Source organism: Diabrotica virgifera, chromosome 6 (assembly GCF_917563875.1).
Source record: "Diabrotica virgifera virgifera chromosome 6, PGI_DIABVI_V3a".
Taxonomy (NCBI): domain Eukaryota; kingdom Metazoa; phylum Arthropoda; class Insecta; order Coleoptera; family Chrysomelidae; genus Diabrotica; species Diabrotica virgifera.
Window position 1 is genome coordinate 32,428,652 of NC_065448.1, and position 19,028 is coordinate 32,447,679.

Here is a 19,028-nt window from a genome sequence, read left to right on the forward strand (position 1 = left end):
GTGATCGGTCTAGTATGACTCCAAGATATTTGGGCCTATCAGTATGTACCAAGTGTTGTCTCTCCCAAGATGCGTTCATTTACATTACATTACACGTGATAAAATGTAAATACAAACTGTGCATACATTTTATTTTAGAAATATTAATTCTCGTGTATCCTATTGCACGACGTACATTGACCTGGTAAAGGGAAAGAAGATAGATCGAACGGAATATTCCTAACCCGTTGACAAACCTTCTATCGTTTTACCGTGTGGTCCGATTCACTTTTCATACAAAGTCACACATAATTTTTGTGAAGAAAACCTTTCACTCGGGGAGCCCCACTTAACTTTTTATATAAATTCTCGATCCCCTTCGTATCTTCATCAGTTTCTTGCAATTTCTTAGAAGTGATCGACTTAAGCTCTAAATATCGCAACATGAGTTTCATCGTAAGTAATTACATTGGCGTATACCGAGAGGTTTTGTGATTGTGTACAGTGATTCGTGGTTTAAAATTTATTTTAAGTTTTTTGGTGGTTTTTTTTCGATATAAAAATATTTATGCTAAAAACAATTTTTACGGTTCTAATAAACACAATATTAAAAATACAAAATAATTTTAATTATTTAAAAAGTTACAGATTTTGTATGGTTTATATTTTTCTGTAATGATACGTAAAAAAAGTCAAAAATATCGATTTTGACTAAGTTTTTGAGTGCTTTAAAAAAGCAATAAATAGCGATGAAAAACTATTGAGTTTTAACGCTCTTTAACACATTTTTGAAGTATTAAAATATAGACGAAAATCGTCGATTTCTATTACTTTTTATTTATTTTTTCAATGTACTAAACTTAGTCAAAATCAATATTTTTTAAGTTAAGACCTTTTTACTTATCAGTACAGATTACGTTATTGCGTTTTTTATAATTTTTGGAGTCGACGTTAAAATTACTTGACCACTTAAGCTTTAAATGTTCAAATATTGCATTAATTTTATAGTAAAATTTGTATGTGCCATTGACAGCTTAAACTTATTTTAATTTTTTTAGTGTTTTCTGTTTTTATTGATGTAGTCAATTTTTAAAGAAGAATTAAATACAAAAATTTATCAAATCGAGATACATACGAAATAGATTAAAAAATTTAAAATTTTTAACCAGCTTAATTTATTTATATTCTTGTTAAGATTTTTTAGAAAAAAATATCAGAAATTAAGTATTTAAAATTTAAATGGTAAAGTGAAAATTATTTAAATATGTAAAAATATGCTTTGTTAATTATTTTAAAATATTTATCACTAAAAGTGCAAACATCATTTTTTGATATAAATTGAAAAATTAAAAATTCTTTAAGTATTATATTTATAGGGGGCCAAGCTACAATGTTATAATGAAAATTACATTTTTACTTAAAAAAAGCTTGATGTTTCGATTTTCCCTCCGGAAATCGATAAAGAAAGATTATTTCATAAAACAGTGAGGTCTGTTTTTATAACCCAAAGTTTTTTCGAAGAGGTATATTTTTAAAACTTGATGGGTGACTTTGACCTCCGTCTTATAGGCAAAAATCCTTTATTAAAAAATTCTGAGTCTTCTGAGGGTACTGAGGCTCCCGAGGGTAGTCTTTTTACCCTCAACATGACATCAAATTCTAATTCTTTTGTGTTTGTGTATTATTTGTTTATGTTTATGTATGGTGTGTTGTATGCATTATGTATATAATTGTACATAATGTGTACCGACTTTATATTAATCCTTAATGTTAGTATAATCTTGTTGCCGACTTCTTCTTTTAAAATTGGTAACCAGATCCTCCTACATTTTCCTGTACCTCCTCCTCTAAACACCATTTTCACAGATTCCACCAAATATTCCTCGCAGGATCCTTCGTTCAAATATAAGCAGAAGGTTTTCATCGGCCTTGGATGTGGTCCATGTTTCCGATTCATATGTCAACACTGGTTATATAAGGGTTTCATATATAGTTATTTTTGATTTTTGGCTTAAGTTTCTGCTTCTAATATTTGTACTCAGTCCAAAATAGCATTTGTTTGCTAGGATTATCCTTCGCTTGATTTCTTTCGTCATGACGTGCTCCTTGGTGATCAGGGAGCCCAAGTATGTGGATTTGTTTATCACTTCAAAGGTAGAGCTATAAGCCGTGAATTTTGTGACCGATGTTTTTGGCTCTATTTTTTGGTGTTAATGCCATCATCTTAGTCTTCTCTCCATTTACTTGTTATCATGTTTATATCTTCTTAAAATGTTACCTTAATGATGGTTTTATTACTGACACTGTTCAAGTTGTTAAAACTACATGTTCGTTCTTAAAAATCCAGTTTTATGTATTTAACATCTTTCACGTTGTCTCGTTATTGATCACATCTCTAATTTTACAATTTTGTCTTCTATAACTAGTATCCTACTGCTTTCTTGTATTAGTTCTGCTTGTCTCTATTTTTGCCAACATATACTCATAATGGATTCACATCAGGAGTTTAGTTAATTAGCAGATATTTTTCTCATTCTTCCTCAGTGCCTTATTAGGTCCAGGTGGCGACCATCGAGGCTATCATGGTTTTGTTAAGGTTTCCTCGATACCGTTAAGCGGAAACCATTGCAAACCATTGTCCTGTACGACGACTTGAAGACTTCGATGTCTTTCTCCATTACAAATTAAGTGGCCAAATTACTCAAGCTTACATTGTTTTACTAAGTTAAACATTTCTTGTTCTTTTCTCATGAGTTGTATGGCATCGGCGTTCTACTGTAGATCTGCATCTCGAAGGCTTCGATCTTTTTTTTTAGTGGCTTGTATCATTATCCAAGCTTCGGCACCGGAAGAACGTAACACTCCACCATTAGCGTCTTGCTCTCTAAACTCAGCTCACAGCAGTACATTAAGGTTCTCATCTTAGTAAATGTAAACGGTTCAATTGCGATTTTGGATTTGAGTAATTTCTTCGGCTATTTACCATTGTGAGTTAAGGGTATATAGTTTCGAGGTAGCTAAATCTGTCGACTCTCTTGATCTCTTGATTTGCTGTCATTAGCCCGAGGAGTTCTAAATTTACACAGCTGATTGGATTTAGTTGGATAGTTGGATCCTAATTTGAGAAAGAAGTTGGCTTGCGATAACTCTGCATCGCTGTTCTTCCGGGATCTCTGGAAGTATTTGTCTGAAGAGAGCTACTTTCCGTACAATGAAGTCATCTGACGATTTGTTGCATTGAACTTGGCCATGTAGTTTTACAGTGGGGTTCGACAAGAGCACGGGGTCGTCCAACTTCTTCTAAAGTGAGTCTTAAAGGACTGACAGCCTTTTTTTCAGAATTGTGACTCTGCCCATATTTTTGCATCTTCTTGTAATGAGTTTGTTGTTCCGTCACCCTTGTAGTTAGACCTGAGGGTCTAGAGCTCCATATCTTCTGCTTCGGAGTTTATCTCATGTCGCTAAGTGGTTGCGAGAGTGAGAGTTCTGTGAGAGATTGTAGAAATGCTGTGATCCACGAGTCTGAAAATGGAGTTCGATTGTGGGTTGTAGATTCGTTTTTGAGTTGGGCGCCATGTTGCCTAGTACGATCTTCCGATTTCGATTGTTTGATTGATCTGGTGTCCATGATTTTTTGTTTTAGGGCAAGTATCGAGCATACGCCCCTCTATAGGCATGCTGTGTGATAGCTTACCCTCGTGCACAGATTTAGTTTTCCCAATGTTGAGGTCTAGGTCGTACATTATACTCGCAGTTATCACGCGGTTCAGTAGTATCTGTAAATCATTTAGAGATATTTCGAATTCCTAATTTACTATTTTAGTTGGGAATAAGCCATAATTTTACTTTAAAATGTGGAAATCGAAACGTCAAATAAACTTAATTTTAAAGGAAAATTGTAGCTTATTGCCACCTAAAATAGTAAATTATAGACTCATCATCATCATCATTCAATCCGGATCTATCCACTACTGGATATAGGTCTCCCTCAGTCTTCTCCATGTATTCGTGTTTTGTGCTGTTTGCATCCAATTTTTGTAGATCCGTTTTATGTCATGGGACAATCTTGTTTCTTGGTCTTCTTGTCTTGGTCTCCAGTGTATTATTCGCTGTGTCCAGCTGTTATCTGATATTCTAGCTACGTGCCCTGCCCAGTTCCACTTAAGGGTCATAATTCTTTCTATGGCATCTGTCAATGCTCTTCTCCGTCTAATTTTCTTGTTTGTAATCCGATCCCTACGAGAAATGCTTAACGTCGAACATTCCATGGCTCTTTGAGTAACACAAATTGTATTTCTTATTTTCTTCGTTATTGTTAGAGTTTCTGCACCATATGCTGTCGTAAGTATTCGTTAATTTTTTAAGTGCAGTGAAACCTCGATAAGTCGGATTAATCGGGACCAAGGCCGATCCGGGTTATCAAAAATCCGGGTTAGGCGGAGAATAATGTAAAAATTAATAAAATTTAATAAATAATAATAAACAAATACACATTATAATTGCAAAAAAATGAAACACATAATATGCACAGTACATCTAAATTACATACATACATTGTTTATTTCTTGGTAAAAAACTTGAAAAAAAGTGAAAAAATATTGGTTTTTTCTGATGAAAATCGGTCCGGGTTAGCCGGACTTCCGGGTTATCGGGGGCCGACTTATCGGGGTTCCACTGTACTCATTCTCATCAATCTCGTAATTAAACCATTTCTGGCAAAAATTAAAACTTTAGACTGCCGTGTAATAATGGTAATTAGAAGCGAATAAAAACATTATTTAATAGCTTTGGGCAAAAACTTCTTCTTCTTCTTCTTCTTCTTCTTCTTCTTCTTCTTCTTCTTCTTGTTCTTCTTCTTCTTCTGGTTCTTCTTCTTCTTCTTCTTTTTCTTCTTCTTCTTATCCACTCCTATCGGAGATTCGAAACCATCAAGGCTATCCTGACCTTGTTTACAGCTGACCTAAACAGTTCATTAGTGGTGCAGCCAAACCACTCTCTCAAATTCCGCATCCATGACATTTTTCTACGGCCTGGATTCCACTTTTCCTTGCATTATATTTTGAAGTAATGCGGAAAAACTAAACGGTAATAATTTAAGATGCGGAACTTTCTTGCGAATTAGCAAAATCTGCTAACGTCTGTTGGCTCAAGTATCCCCATAAGAAACAGTCTAGGGGGTTCAGGTCCGGAGATTTTGCAGGCCAGTCAACGTCCACAAATCTTCCAATAACTTTACCAAAAATTTATAGAATAAATTCTCGACCATTTCCATTACTATGACTATTGCCTTTCTATGATTGGTAGGTTATCAAGGAATTCAGAAGTCTCATTTCTTAAAAATTCTAGGTTACGGTAATATTCAGCATCATAGTAGTTTGAAAAAAGAATGGTCCAATTATTTTATTTTTATAAATTCCACACCATATTAGTTTTAAAACTGTATTCTCTCTTCTTCTTCCTAACTCAGGCCAGACTCGTTAGTTGTTAGTCTCTGCCATTTGGTCATAAGTCCTTTTGTACCATACCTTGTTTTTCCTTAAGGGGGGAAATATGTTTAGGAGCCTGATTTTTCATGTATTTTTGAAATTTTTTTTAGGTAGAAATTTTTTTTTTGCAACTTTTGGACCATTTTATACATATTCTAAAGTATATGTATAATTCTATAGTATATGTCCAAATTTTTTTAAGTTATTATATTTAAAAATAGAGCAGTTGTAGGCCGCAACGTGTGGACGTTCGCCGCACGAACATGTCGCTTGCGTGACATGTAGAAATCGTAATTTCCGCCTAAAATCAAAAAAATTTTTACGTTTATTACAAGTTTCCCTTCGATATTAACCTCCACTCGGCTAAAGAAAATCAAAAATTTGAAAAATTACGCAAGTTTGAAAAAAAACATCAATTTTCACCGTTTTTTTTGCAGTTATTTGCCCTTAAAACTAAACTTAAAACCAATTTTTTATTCCGATTGGAGGTTTATATCAAAGACGATTTAATAACGAACAATAATCACTTTGGTTTTTTAAAATTGGTTTCTTACTTTTTGAGCTAGACGTCACGAAAGCCGAAAAAAAGTCGTTTCGAGAAAAACGCGTTTAAAAAAAATCTCAGATTGCGCTCTACGCGAGCGCGCTCTGTATAATTCTCATAACTTGGGAAGGATTTCGAATTATGCTTTGAAATTTTCAGAACACATTCTTGAATAGCAATACTATCGATTCATGCTAGTTCCAAAAATTCGAAATTTTGAAACCTCTAAACCTATTTCCCCCCCTTAAACTCTAATACGTTCTGTGGCCTCAACGAAGGGCAACAGTTTTCTTATTGGTAGTTTTAGGAACTCTTCTGGTTCAAACCTGGGTTGACCAGTGAATTTCTGCCTTACATCTTTTAGCACACTGCAAGGACATAGTATGTGTAAGGTAGACTCTTCTTCAATTTCGCACTTTCTGCACCATCGTTCATTTACCTTATCTAGTTTGTATAGGTGATTTCTTAAACGGCAATGTCCAGTGATCATTCCAGTGACCGTTTTGATTTCTCGTTTATTGAGGTTCATCAAAGTGTTCGAGAAATTTTTTATCAATATTCTTGATTATTTTTTAGTCTGGATTTGCTCGTGAGTGGTTCTCCATTTCTTTTGAGGATTTTTTATCAGCCATTTCTGAACCTCGTTCTTCGTAGCAGCTTTAGTGATGCCACAGAAAGGTTCTAGGCTTTCAAAAGTTTCTCTTAAGCCTTGTTTAGGTAACAAATTTGCTCGTTCGTTCCGATGCACCCCTTCATGACCTGGCACCCATATTAAAGACACTTTATTGTCTTTTGCCAGGTTATTAAGGAGATCTATGCAGTTTCTCACCAGTTTTTATTTGGTTAGTGGGTTCTTTACAACTAGAATAGCCGATTGGCTATCTATGTAAATGTTGATTCTCTTAGCTTTAGGGTCTTCATCAATGATTTCATCAATGCAGGCCGTCATAGCAAAAACTTCAGCCTGGAACAGATTTGTATGTTGATTTACTATTTTAGTTGGAAATAAGTCGCAATTTTACTTCGAAATGTGGAAATCTAAAAGTCGAAAATAAACTTAATTTCAAAAAAAAATTGTGGCTTATATTTATAATAGGAATGCAGTTTTTATTTCAGATTTAAATACCTACCATTTCTAATTGTAGCTTAAGGTTAGAAATCGCTAGTGTCATGAACATTCGCTAATTTTTTAAGTGCTCATTCTCATCTTTCTAGTAATTAAACCCATTTCTCGCAAAAATTAAAACTTTAGACTACCGTGTAATAATGGTAATTATGAGTGAATAAAAACATTTAATAGCTTCGCGCAAAAACTAAACGGTAATAATTTAAGATGCGGAACTTTCTTGCGAATTAGCAAAATCTGATTTCACCGGAATTGTATAAGCAAAGCAACTGCTACAAATGGCACGTTTTGGTTTTTTGTTAACTGTTTAGTTAATGCATTTCTCCGGATCTTTCAATATTAATTTATGGGCAGCCACAACAAATTAAGAAATAGTTATGCAAATATTTTTTGTATAAACAGTCAAGTTAACAGGTGTTTGTTTTTTTTTTATTTCACGAACATAGTCACAACAACTTCTGAGGTTATTAGCGATATACATGGGATAATTTACTTATAAATAATAAATTTTATTAAGTATATTAATCTCTTTAAGGCATTTTATCAAATGTTCAATTTTCCAATTTTGCCATCTTCTCCATCTCAGATACGATCTTTTACAAGTATTCCATTTTTTTTCGATCTTCCCAGTCTTCGTCTTCCAATCATGTCTTTGACTTGACATGGCTTCCTCCTTCGTCAACTTTATTTTCTCAAGATCTTCTCGGTCGTCCTCTCCTTTTTGTTCCTCTTGGGCTCCATTCTGCTACCTTGTTTATCCATGTGTTTCTGTTCTGCGTAGTTTAGTCTGCTCTCGTCTACATATATATTGCAGGTCTGTCTCTGATCTGGTAAATTGGACACTCTACAAAAACATGCTTAAGAGTGAGTTGAACATTACAGTTATCACATAAAGTGTTATTAGTGTGACCAATTATATAATAATAATTAGCCTGTCAAGCCTAGTAGGCCTATGGTTTGATTGACCATTTTCTTTCATCCGTCCGTGTGTCCATTGCTTTCATCTTCCAATTTGTGACATTTACATGTGATATAACCTATTTAATGCATAGACACACTTGTTCTCGTTCATTAGTCTACTTTGGATTTTTTCTTCCAAATTTAATTTCGTGTTATAATAATTACTGTTCCTAGATATTCGAACTTCATAACTTTCTCAAATCTATGTGGATAATTATTTCTATATATATTATTATTATTATATTAGACCAACTGTATGCTCATGGGCAAGTCGGATATGTCCTAGACCAGCGGTTCTCAATCTGTGGTACATGTACCACTGGTGGTACATCTCATCATTTGCGGTGGTACACAAAACACAAAAAAAATCAAAATAGTAGTACATAGTGAGTCTTGTTAATACAATATAAAAATATAGGTGGTACCAAATTTTTTAAAAAGAACTGTAGGTGGTACATGACTCAAAAAGTTTGAGAACCGCTGTCCTAGACTATCTATACCCTGTTTTTAAACTAGGAGGAGTAAACTCAAAACGACAGATTCACACACAATAAAGTCACTAGAATAACCATCAGATTCATCATATTTTTTGGTTGATAATATCGGCCTTTGGCGGTAATGGATAAATATTATAATATTATACTAACAAACCGCTAAATAGTTCTAAAAATAACTGTTTTTTCTAACCATTCTTTGTCTTAGTTCTAAACTGAGACGATTATTGCAAAGAAATTACTTCATTTTCATAAAAGTAGTTTCAGTCATTACTATTCTTCGTTTTATTTCTATGGTTGGATCTAGTTCGTCCGTTATGACATGACAGTTCCCAAATATGTCATTTCGTGAACTTTTTCAACTTGGACTCCATTTAATCGAATCTCTGTATCTAGATGCAGGTTACGACTACGAGTTTATTTTAACGCCAATTTCCTCTCCTATGTAGTGAACACTATCAAGCAGAATTTGGAGACCTTTAATATTATTTGACAGAATTGCTGTATCATCCGCATATCTAATTACATTAAGTAGTTCCCCATTGATTTTTATTCCATATGGCTGTCTCTTAAGTGCCTTTTTAAATAACTAGTCCAGGTAAACATTGAACAATGTTGACGACAAAATTGACTTCTCTGACTCCTCGTCGTATGGAGATTTCATCGTCTGCATTCAGGTCTATCGTGTCAGTATCCTGGTCATAGATGTTGCTTTTTGGACTCGATCAAGCCATGTTGTTTTCGGTCTTCCGCATTTTTTTCGCCCAGATAGCTGCCTATCCCATATTGACTTCCTGGCTAGAGTTAAGCTAGCCCGGCTGACAGCACTCTGTGACGGCCCCTGAGAGGGTCTAGGATTACAGAAGAATATCTACGGTGAATAGAGCAGATGTGGTTCTACCCAATGGTCCTGAAGGCGGACGAATATTAAAGGGAAGACCGATATTTCAAGCACGGAAAAACAATAGGTATATAGGAAGAACACTCTAATAAAAAATTACCCTGCCCTCCAGATAGGTAGCTTAGACATTGGGCCTGCCCTCATATTATTTATAAAAAAATTATGGCAACGAATCCCAGAATACAAGTGACAATTATATTTGGTTTTATTTTAAATATAGTATAATTTTCCACTGTTTTAAATCTTATTAAAATGTATAACATTTAAAAAATATAATGTTTATATATCATTTCTTTTTATAGGGTTCAAGCATCCTCTTGGCGCTAGCCCTAGGTTTGACCAACGCTGGTTACGAACATGGACATCAAGACCTAGGCAGCCATGATTTAGGAGGCGGCCATGATCTCGGAGGCGGTCATGAACTCGGAGGACAAGATTACAGCGGTTATGGGGGTGGTCACGGCGGCTGGCAACCACAAGTTCAAGAACACCACCAACACATACCAACTAATACCATTGAGCATACCCAAGCGGTTGCAGTACCTGTAGTTAAGAAAGTAGGAGTACCAGTTCCACATCCAGTAGGAGTACCAGTACCACAGGTATATATCTATATTTTTGTGACTTTAGAGGTCGCTCTGTTTTCATGTGAGACTTTGTTTCAACATATTTAAACATTTCCATTCCTAGATTTTGTTTGGCCTTTGCTGAGCATGGTTTTCTGTTCTCCTGAATATTTTTAAGTACATTTTCTTCATTTTTGGAGGTCTAAGATCTGTAAAGGTATCGAATCCTATAGCTTCCGGATAACTGAGACTACATTATTCCGTCCCTTGTTTGCTTTTTCCAGAAATCTTAGAGATAAAAGTCTATTATAGATTTTATTTAGTAGAACTTCAGATTCAAACATCTTTTGTGTAACAAAAATGCACCAAAGGCCAATTTTCATACAGTTTCGCCTTAAAGATTTTCTTGTTATCTTTCTATCCTCCATTTTTAAACATGTGCCTCTTACAACACATTCCATCGATCTCTATCCTGAGCAACCAATTTGTTCGGGCTTATCTTTTTATGTCATCTACCCATCTCATCTGTGGTCTTCCTCTTGGTCGTCTTGTAAGGTCTTCAATGTTGTATTGTGGTGTTCCAATATTGATCTTTTTGTCTAGTATTGTGACCTGCGAAGCTTCGTTTAAGTTTGATCATTTTTGTTGTGATATCCTCGACTTTTGTTTTTGATCTTATCCAGTCTTGTGGTGAAGTCAAGAATTTATAAAGCCAGTGTAAGACCAATAATGACATATGCATCAGAAACAAGATCTGATACAGCCACAACACAAAGACTACTGGAAACGGTAGAGATGAAAGTGCTGAGAAGAATTACAGAAAATATGCTGAGAAATTGAAAGAGGAGTGAAGACATTAGATAAAAATGTAACGTAGAGTGTATAAACGAATGGACACTTAATAGACAGAGAATGGAATAACGACATAAGCAGAATGGCGGATACACGTGTGGTCAAAATAGGTCAAGAGATAAATCTCCAATCGGTAGAAAAAGTATCGGGCGACCACGCATAATCTTGTATATCTGGGTACTCATATTAATGAAAGCTGGAACCCTAGTACAGAAATAAAAAGTAGAATTGCCAAAGCAAGAACAAGTTTTATGAAATTTAAGAAAATCCTGTGCAGTCATGATCTAAATTTGGAACTTCGCATAAGAATGGTCCGATGTTATATATTCCCAGTACTACTTTACGGGGTTGAAGCATGGACACTGACAGAATCGCTTTTAAAAAACCTAGAAGCATTTGAAATGTGGGTCTACCGCCGTATTCTGAAGATCAGTTGGGTAGAAAGAGTCACAAACGAAAGGGTTTTGCAACGTTTGAATAAAAGTTGCGAAGTAGTGAACACGGTTAAAAGGCGCAAATTGGAATACTTTGGTCATATAATGCGTCACCCAGAAAAATATGACATACTTCACCTTGTCATGCAAGGTAAAATAATGGGAAAAAGAAGTGTGGGCCGCCGTACAACTTCTTGGCTTAAAAACCTACGCCAATGGTTTGGGAAAACTAGCACTGCACTATTTCGTGCGGCTGTAAATAAGACAATGATTGTTAATATGCTGCACAACATGAGAGCCAACGATCGACAAGCGGTCTCGGCACCTTAAGAAGAAGAAGACCACGCAAAAGATGGAGTGACAACCTTCCATAGAGGTATCAATCCACCTATGAACAAGCAGACTTTCTTATAAAGAAGAAGATCTTACCCAGTCGTCCTCTTCTTATCTGACAGTCGTGTACCTAAAGCATTGCTCTTTCCACTGTTCTGTTGTGGCTAGTTTATTCATGTTTGCCTCGGTTAGAGTCCAGGTTTGACATCCATATGTCATGATAGGAAGGATGCACTGGTTGAAAACTTTGCTCTTTAAGTATTGCGGTATTTTGCGGTTCTTAAGCATCCAACAGGCGTTCAGGAGTCATCCTGTTCAGGCGTCACAGATGTCATAGAGCGAGTAGCATGGCTGAAGTGGAATTGGGCGGGCCATGTAGCCAGAATGAAGGACGGGAGGTGGACCCAAAAAATTACAGTGTGGAGACCAAGAGAAGACAGAAGAAGTAGAGGTAGACCATCTACACGATGGACAGACGACGTCAAAAGGATTGCTGGGAATTGATTGCAGAAAGCCCAAAATCCACAAAACTGGAAGAAATTAGGGGAGGCCTATGTTCAACTTTGGATGCAGGAGGCTAAATGATGATGAAGCATCCAACTAAGTTTTCCAAATCCTGCACATGCAAATCTTGCTCTTCTAGAGATTTCCGCAGTTTGGTTCTCTTTCTCAATATTCAGAGTTTGGCCTAAGTAGATATATTCATAGATTTGTTCTATCTCACTGTCATTTACAGTTATACATCTGGGGTCGTCTTTAGGATGCGAATACAGAGATCCAAAGAAGCTTCTGATTGACACAGATAGTTATTGAATTCGGTAAATGTAATTCTAGCTATTGCTACTTGCACCATCACTTTTAGCCGCGGTCACATTTACCGTTTTTGTGATGTTAATGATTAGAGCATATTCCTCTCCAACTGTATTAATATTATTTACTATCTCTTGTAATTTTTATATGTTGTCTCCTATGATAGTTGTATCATAGGCATATCGCAAACTATTTATGGGAATTTCATTTATTTTGAGGCATTTTTCATTATGCTGTGCAAGTTGAAGGGCAGTTTCTGCATAAATATTAAACATCATAGGGGAGAGTACTAAACTATGAATCATAAATCAGTTTAATCAATCTTGTTCTCTTAAAATTAACCATTTGTTTTTGTTTTTAGGTCGTAAAAGTTCCAGTACCTCAACCTTACGCCGTACATGTGCCAGTACCACAGCCCATTGCCGTACCAATCTACAAACTAGTACCTCAAGAAATCGAAAAGAAAGTACCAATCACCGTCGAAAAGTTGGTTCCCGTCTACGTCGACAAACCATACAAAATCGAAATCGAAAAGCATCACCCAGTCTACGTAAATCAACCCTACCCAGTCCACGTGCCAGTATACAAACACGTTTTACACACATCCAAACATGGTGGCGGTGAAGAACAACACGGATGGCATTAAATCTTTTCGATTTTCTAGGGTAGTATCCATCTCATCTCTCATCTAGTTTTCACCTCAATCCATTATCTAAGTCATCTTAAGCAGACTGTAATTTGTTGACCTGTTATTGTTGAATGTTGTTATGTTTTGCTAATAAACTTGTTAAACAAATTTCACTGTTTAATCCTTTAAATCTGTATAGACGACAGGTACTCAGTTTTCAAAATCAAACAAATGAAATAGAGAATATGGAAAAATCCCCTTACGAATAACTCACACATCCACTATTTCGGGCTGAGAATACCTTCAGGAATTTTAAGACGACGAGATATCAAAACAATAAAACACAGAATATTTATCGCTGCATGCCCTGAACGTACCTGAACTTACCCAGAGTGAGATCGCCTGCGCAATAGGTTTTCGGAGGGAATGCGCAGGCGTTCTCCCTCTGGGTACGTTCGGGGTATACAGCGCGAATAGGCTTTATGGTTCAATGGATCACTATTGAACAAGAAACATCCTGGGGTTAACTAAATATTTATAAAAATCTAGTAAGTAGGTCTAGCCAGTTCAGTTGGAAGAGGCGCAGTCGATCGACAAGTTTAGTGGATTTGCGATCGACGGTTCGAGCCTCAGCCGGGTCATGAAATTAATAAAAGGACAACGCCGGCGCCGTAGTAAAAAATTCAATAGAATCTACGACTTGGTCTGGAATAACCAGCGTCTGATCGGCCTATGGAGGAGCGGTACGGCAAGGGATAAGGGCTTGCATCTTGATGATACTCTTCCATAGATCCCTACCGAAGGGCATTGACGCCTAAGAACGGTGTATATGTATTGATGTGATCTTGATTATTGATATGAGATACTATTTTTATATGTCATTTAATTTAATCAATGCATTAATAATAATCTAATTAATTTACCAGATCACATATCAATATGTTTTCAATCTCAGGGCTTTTTATAAAATTAATTACTTACTTACGTGGCTTCTAAGTATTTCTCAATGGTTCCTAATCGGGATAGGAAAGAAAAGAGTAAAATAATAACACATATGGGTTACAATTGTAATCAAAATATTGTTTATTTTATTTAAATGGCAATCACTGCTTAATATTTGCTATATCTTATTATTCTTAAACATAACATTTACACATGGGAATCTTATTTCCTTTTGGTTTCCAATTGAAAGTTTTTATTAACATTTAACTATTATGATTTATTAGCAACAATTCTATTTAAGTTTGATGAAGCTTTTCTGATATTATTGATTATGTTTCTTCAATTTTAAATGTGGTATTTAATACGAAAAACCCATACATTCATGTCCAAACAAATGAGACTGACCTTTTTCTGGTGAACTGAGAATGTCTTCACACAAAACCCGTTTCCTGCTATCCTTGGCTGCAATCAAAACCTCGTCCTGGCTTCCAATAATGTTCTCCTCTGAAACTAGCTCGTATAGCTCTCGTTTCCTGCTTCTGTCGTGATGCTGTGTTCTACCTTTTTCGAAACTGCAATCAGCTACCGGGAACTCTTGGCTCAAGGAGGTTCTTTTACTCTCAACCTGGCCTACCTCTCGTTCCACGATAGATACTCCACACTCACGGAACTACACCGGCTTTCTCACTCTCCGTACACAACCGTCTACTACTGGACTTCACTTCTCGACAGCTCAAAACATTCTGATCTCTATTTGTCATTCATTCCCCTACTTTCTAAATATCCCTTCCAGATTCACAAATCAAACTTCCACCACCAACTCTCATTCGCAGTATTCCTCAAAACCAATTTTTAATCTTTCTAAATATGCTTAATGGATTTCAAAAGAAAAATAGTTAATTCCCATTCTAAAATTACTTTCTACTAATTACAAAATTTAATGATCTACTTCCACTAAGTCTTATTTAGCATTAGCTAATGATCGAACCTTCCGCGAACTACGATAATGACCTATTATCGATTTCACTTGAGTTTTATTTAGCATAGGCTAATGATCGAACCTTCCGCGAACAACGATAATGGTACGCCATTCACTTTGTTTATTCTAAGCGCATTTTCCCGAGTTTCGTTTAATCACTTCTTAAAATTAAATATAACAATTTGTTGTATACAGGTTGTTCTAAATTTATATGCCCGTGGTTGAGAAAATTGAAAATATTTTATATTAAATTGAATTTTGTCTATAATTATCAAAATTTAATTTTCATATCAAATAGAAATATAACAAATCCCCGCCTTGTATTCGATAAAATTTATCTGCATTTTTAAATAAATTTTCTCGAGGCAAAACCAACTCCCTGTATATTTCCTTACTTTAATCTACGTCTTATACCCCTTCTTCTTGTATTACTCTAATTAGTCCCACCTGTAGAGTAATTGTTTCCTTATTTTCAGTGTTCTCATCCTGTGTTAGAGTGTCGGCTATTATGTTGTCTTTCCCTTTTTCCCATATCAATCTTCTGTCTTTTTCCTCAGATTTTTCACATACTTTTACCGTGTATTCTGCATCCTCATTTTCATATGCCTCCTCTTCAAATGCCACTGTTTCGATCATATCTTTTTCGCTTTCATTTGTTAGCTTTATTTCTTCTTCTCCTGAGCTCATCTCTTCTTTTGAGGAATCCCAGTTTTCTTTTGCTTTTGATACTCTCAATTTTTCTTCTTCTGGGCTCAACTCTTCTTTTGAGGAGCCACAGGTTTCATTTTCTTTTGTCTTTTTCTGACTTTTTCTCCCTTTTCTTCTTTGTCCTTGCTTCGTTGCCAAATTCATTTCCACTGTTTGTTCTTTACCTGATTCGTCCGTATTTTGTTTCTCCTGTTCCTTGTCCTGTTCTTCTTCTTTTTCTTCTGTTAGATTCATCGTATTATTTTTAAAATCTATCACTACATGGTTTTCTGCCAATTCGTCAACTCCTACTATCATGTCATGTGACATGTTTGGCATTATTACACATTGTAGTGCATACATCTTCTTACCCAGTCGTACCATTACTCGTATGCCTTCATTTATAGTTGCCAATGTCCGTTTGTTTGCGCCCACTAAATTTACCCTAGGTATTTTGTAAATTAAATTTGTTAAGTTAACTTCTTCTATTAGTTTTCTGTTGACCAATGTTATTTCAGATCCAGTGTCTATCATAATTTTAATTGGTTTCTCGTTGATAAATCCATCCACAAATTTTAAATTAACTCCATTTTTCTTTTCGTTGTTTCCTGCCAATTTAATAAACTCCTTGGGGTTACAAAAGATTCCTGTTTGATTTTTGGTTTTTAGTGAGCGCCGTCGTGAAAAAACGCCGGTTGCTCATCGTTGTTTATATTTTCGTCATAATGTCTCTCTCCGTCATATTCATCTGTCTGGGTATTATTTACTTCTCTTCTATTTTCTCTTGGTCTGTCTGATCTGTTTCGGTTTTCTCGATATCCCTGTTCATTTTGTCTACCATTATTTCTGTTTTCTTGATTTGAGCGTGTGGTGTTTCTATTCTGGTATTCTCGATTTCTATCCTCATTCCATTGCCTATTTCTTTGTTCATAATTTCCTCTTCCGTTGTCTCTATTTTCGTTTTCCCTTCTGGGATTAAAATCTCGTCTTGCATAGTCCCTCCTATTTTGATTTCTATCTCTGTAATCTTGTGTTTCTCGGGGCCTGTAATCTTCTCGCGACCTTCTTGATTTTCTTTCTCTTAGACGTGATTCTCTTATTTGTAGGAATTGGCATAAACTATCTATGTCTTTGTAGTTTTGCAATGTGATATGGTCTTCCAGCGTTTCCTCGAAATGTCTTGCAATCAGTTCGACTAATTGTTCCGATGAGTAATTATATTGTAAATGTTTTGCGTTATAGTAAATTTGTAATGCATATGTCCTTTCTGATATACCCATCCTATCATCGTATTTCCCATTTTGCAATTCCTTGTTAATTTCCAATTGTTGGACTTTTCCCCAGAAATAATTCAAAAATTTTTGTTCAAATTGTTGCCAACTGTCAAATTCTTCTTCTTTGCAATCGAACCATAGGCTTGCTTCATATTTGAGATGGTTTCTGATAGTTTCTTTTGCTGTTTCGAAATTTCCGATGTGCTGTATTTTCTTTTTCAGGCTATTTATGAACGGCACTGGGTGTAATCTTCTTACATCCCCGCCAAACCTTATCTTCACGTCATCTGTGCTATGTATAACCATTTCTCTTCTTTCTCCGACATTCTGTTGCGTATTGATTTCCGCAATCTTTCTTTCCACTTCTTCTATGTCTGCTTGAATAGCGTTTTGCAACTTGTTTTCCAAACTTTCCATTTCTTTTTTCTGGCAATTCGTTATCTCCTTTATTTTATTTTGAATTTTCATTTCTTGTTCTTTCATCTCGTTTTTCATTGTTGTTAAACATCCTTTTACTTCCTTTTCTATGCGTTCCTCCATTTTCTTGTTGTTCTCTTCTATTGCTTGTTTCATTTTTTGTTGTGTTTCATCCATTTTTTTATCCAATTTTTGTTGTGTTTCATCCATTTTTTGTTGTGTTTCATCCATTTTCTGTTGTGTTTCATCCATTTTTTGGTCCAATTTTTGTTGTGTTTCATCCATTTTTCGTTGTGTTTCCTCCATTTTTTGATCCATTTTTTGTTGTGATTCATCCATTTTCTTTGATGTTTCTTCCTGATTTTTATCCATTGCTTGTTTTGTTTCCTCCTGATTTTTATCCATTGTCCTTTTTGCTTCATCCATTGCTTGTTTTGTTTCTCTTTGATTGTCATCCAGTTTTTGTGACTGGAGTTGCATCAGTTGTAATAGTTTATCTATTCCTGATAATTCTTGCTGTTCTGATGCCATGATTGTCGTGTCTAAAATATCTTCTTGGTCTGAATGTTCTTTTTGTTTTTTGTTGTCTTTGCTTTGGCTTCTTGTCACAGACATTTGTTTTCAAGAAGTACTGTCCCCGCCAAATATGAAATTTTACTAGTATGTTACCAAGACGACTTTTTCTCACCCAAATATTATAAATTGTCAATAAATATATCAAATGTAAATATCGTAAAAATTAAAATATTAAATCAGTTATGTAAAATTTGTACCTAAAGAGATCTAAAATTTTATGTTATCAAATGTAAGTATCTCACTTTTTACCACAGGCATATAAATTTTCAAATACCGACTTTACTCTTTCGATCCTTCAAATTTGCCACTAGAAATACTTTACAATGCCCCACGTTGGGCGCCAGTTGATGTGATCTTGATTATTGATATGAGATACTATTTTTATATGTCATTTAATTTAATCAATGCATTAATAATAATCTAATTAATTTACCAGATCACATATCAATATGTTTTCAATCTCAGGGCTTTTTATAAAATTAATTACTTACTTACGTGGCTTCTAAGTATTTCTCAATGGTTCCTAATCGGGATAGGAAAGAAAAGAGTAAAATAATAACACATATGGGTTACAATTGTAATCAAAATATTATTTATTTTATTTAAATGGCAATCACTGCTTAATATTTGCTATATCTTATTATTCTTAAACATAACATTTACACATGGGAATCTTATTTCCTTTTGGTTTCCAATTGAAAGTTTTTATTAACATTTAACTATTATGATTTATTAGCAACAATTCTATTTAAGTTTGATGAAGCTTTTCTGATATTATTGATTATGTTTCTTCAATTTTAAATGTGGTATTTAATACGAAAAACCCATACATTCATGTCCAAACAAATGAGACTGACCTTTTTCTGGTGAACTGAGAATGTCTTCACACAAAACCCGTTTCCTGCTATCCTTGGCTGCAATCAAAACCTCGTCCTGGCTTCCAATAATGTTCTCCTCTGAAACTAGCTCGTATAGCTCTCGTTTCCTGCTTCTGTCGTGATGCTGTGTTCTACCTTTTTCGAAACTGCAATCAGCTACCG

At 35.1% G+C, this 19,028-nt stretch overlaps 1 protein-coding gene across 1 annotated transcript; it reads left to right on the top strand.

The window, feature by feature from the left end:
- Positions 1 to 328: 328 nt before the first annotated feature.
- LOC114335200 (mantle protein-like) lies at positions 329 to 13,281 on the top strand. The gene is made up of 3 exons (XM_028285396.2): positions 329 to 435; positions 9,793 to 10,092; positions 12,847 to 13,281. The coding sequence occupies exons 1-3, from the start codon at positions 424 to 426 to the stop codon at positions 13,129 to 13,131; spliced, it is 597 nt and encodes a 198-aa protein (XP_028141197.2). The 5' UTR covers positions 329 to 423; the 3' UTR covers positions 13,132 to 13,281.
- The last annotated feature ends 5,747 nt before the right edge of the window (positions 13,282 to 19,028 follow it).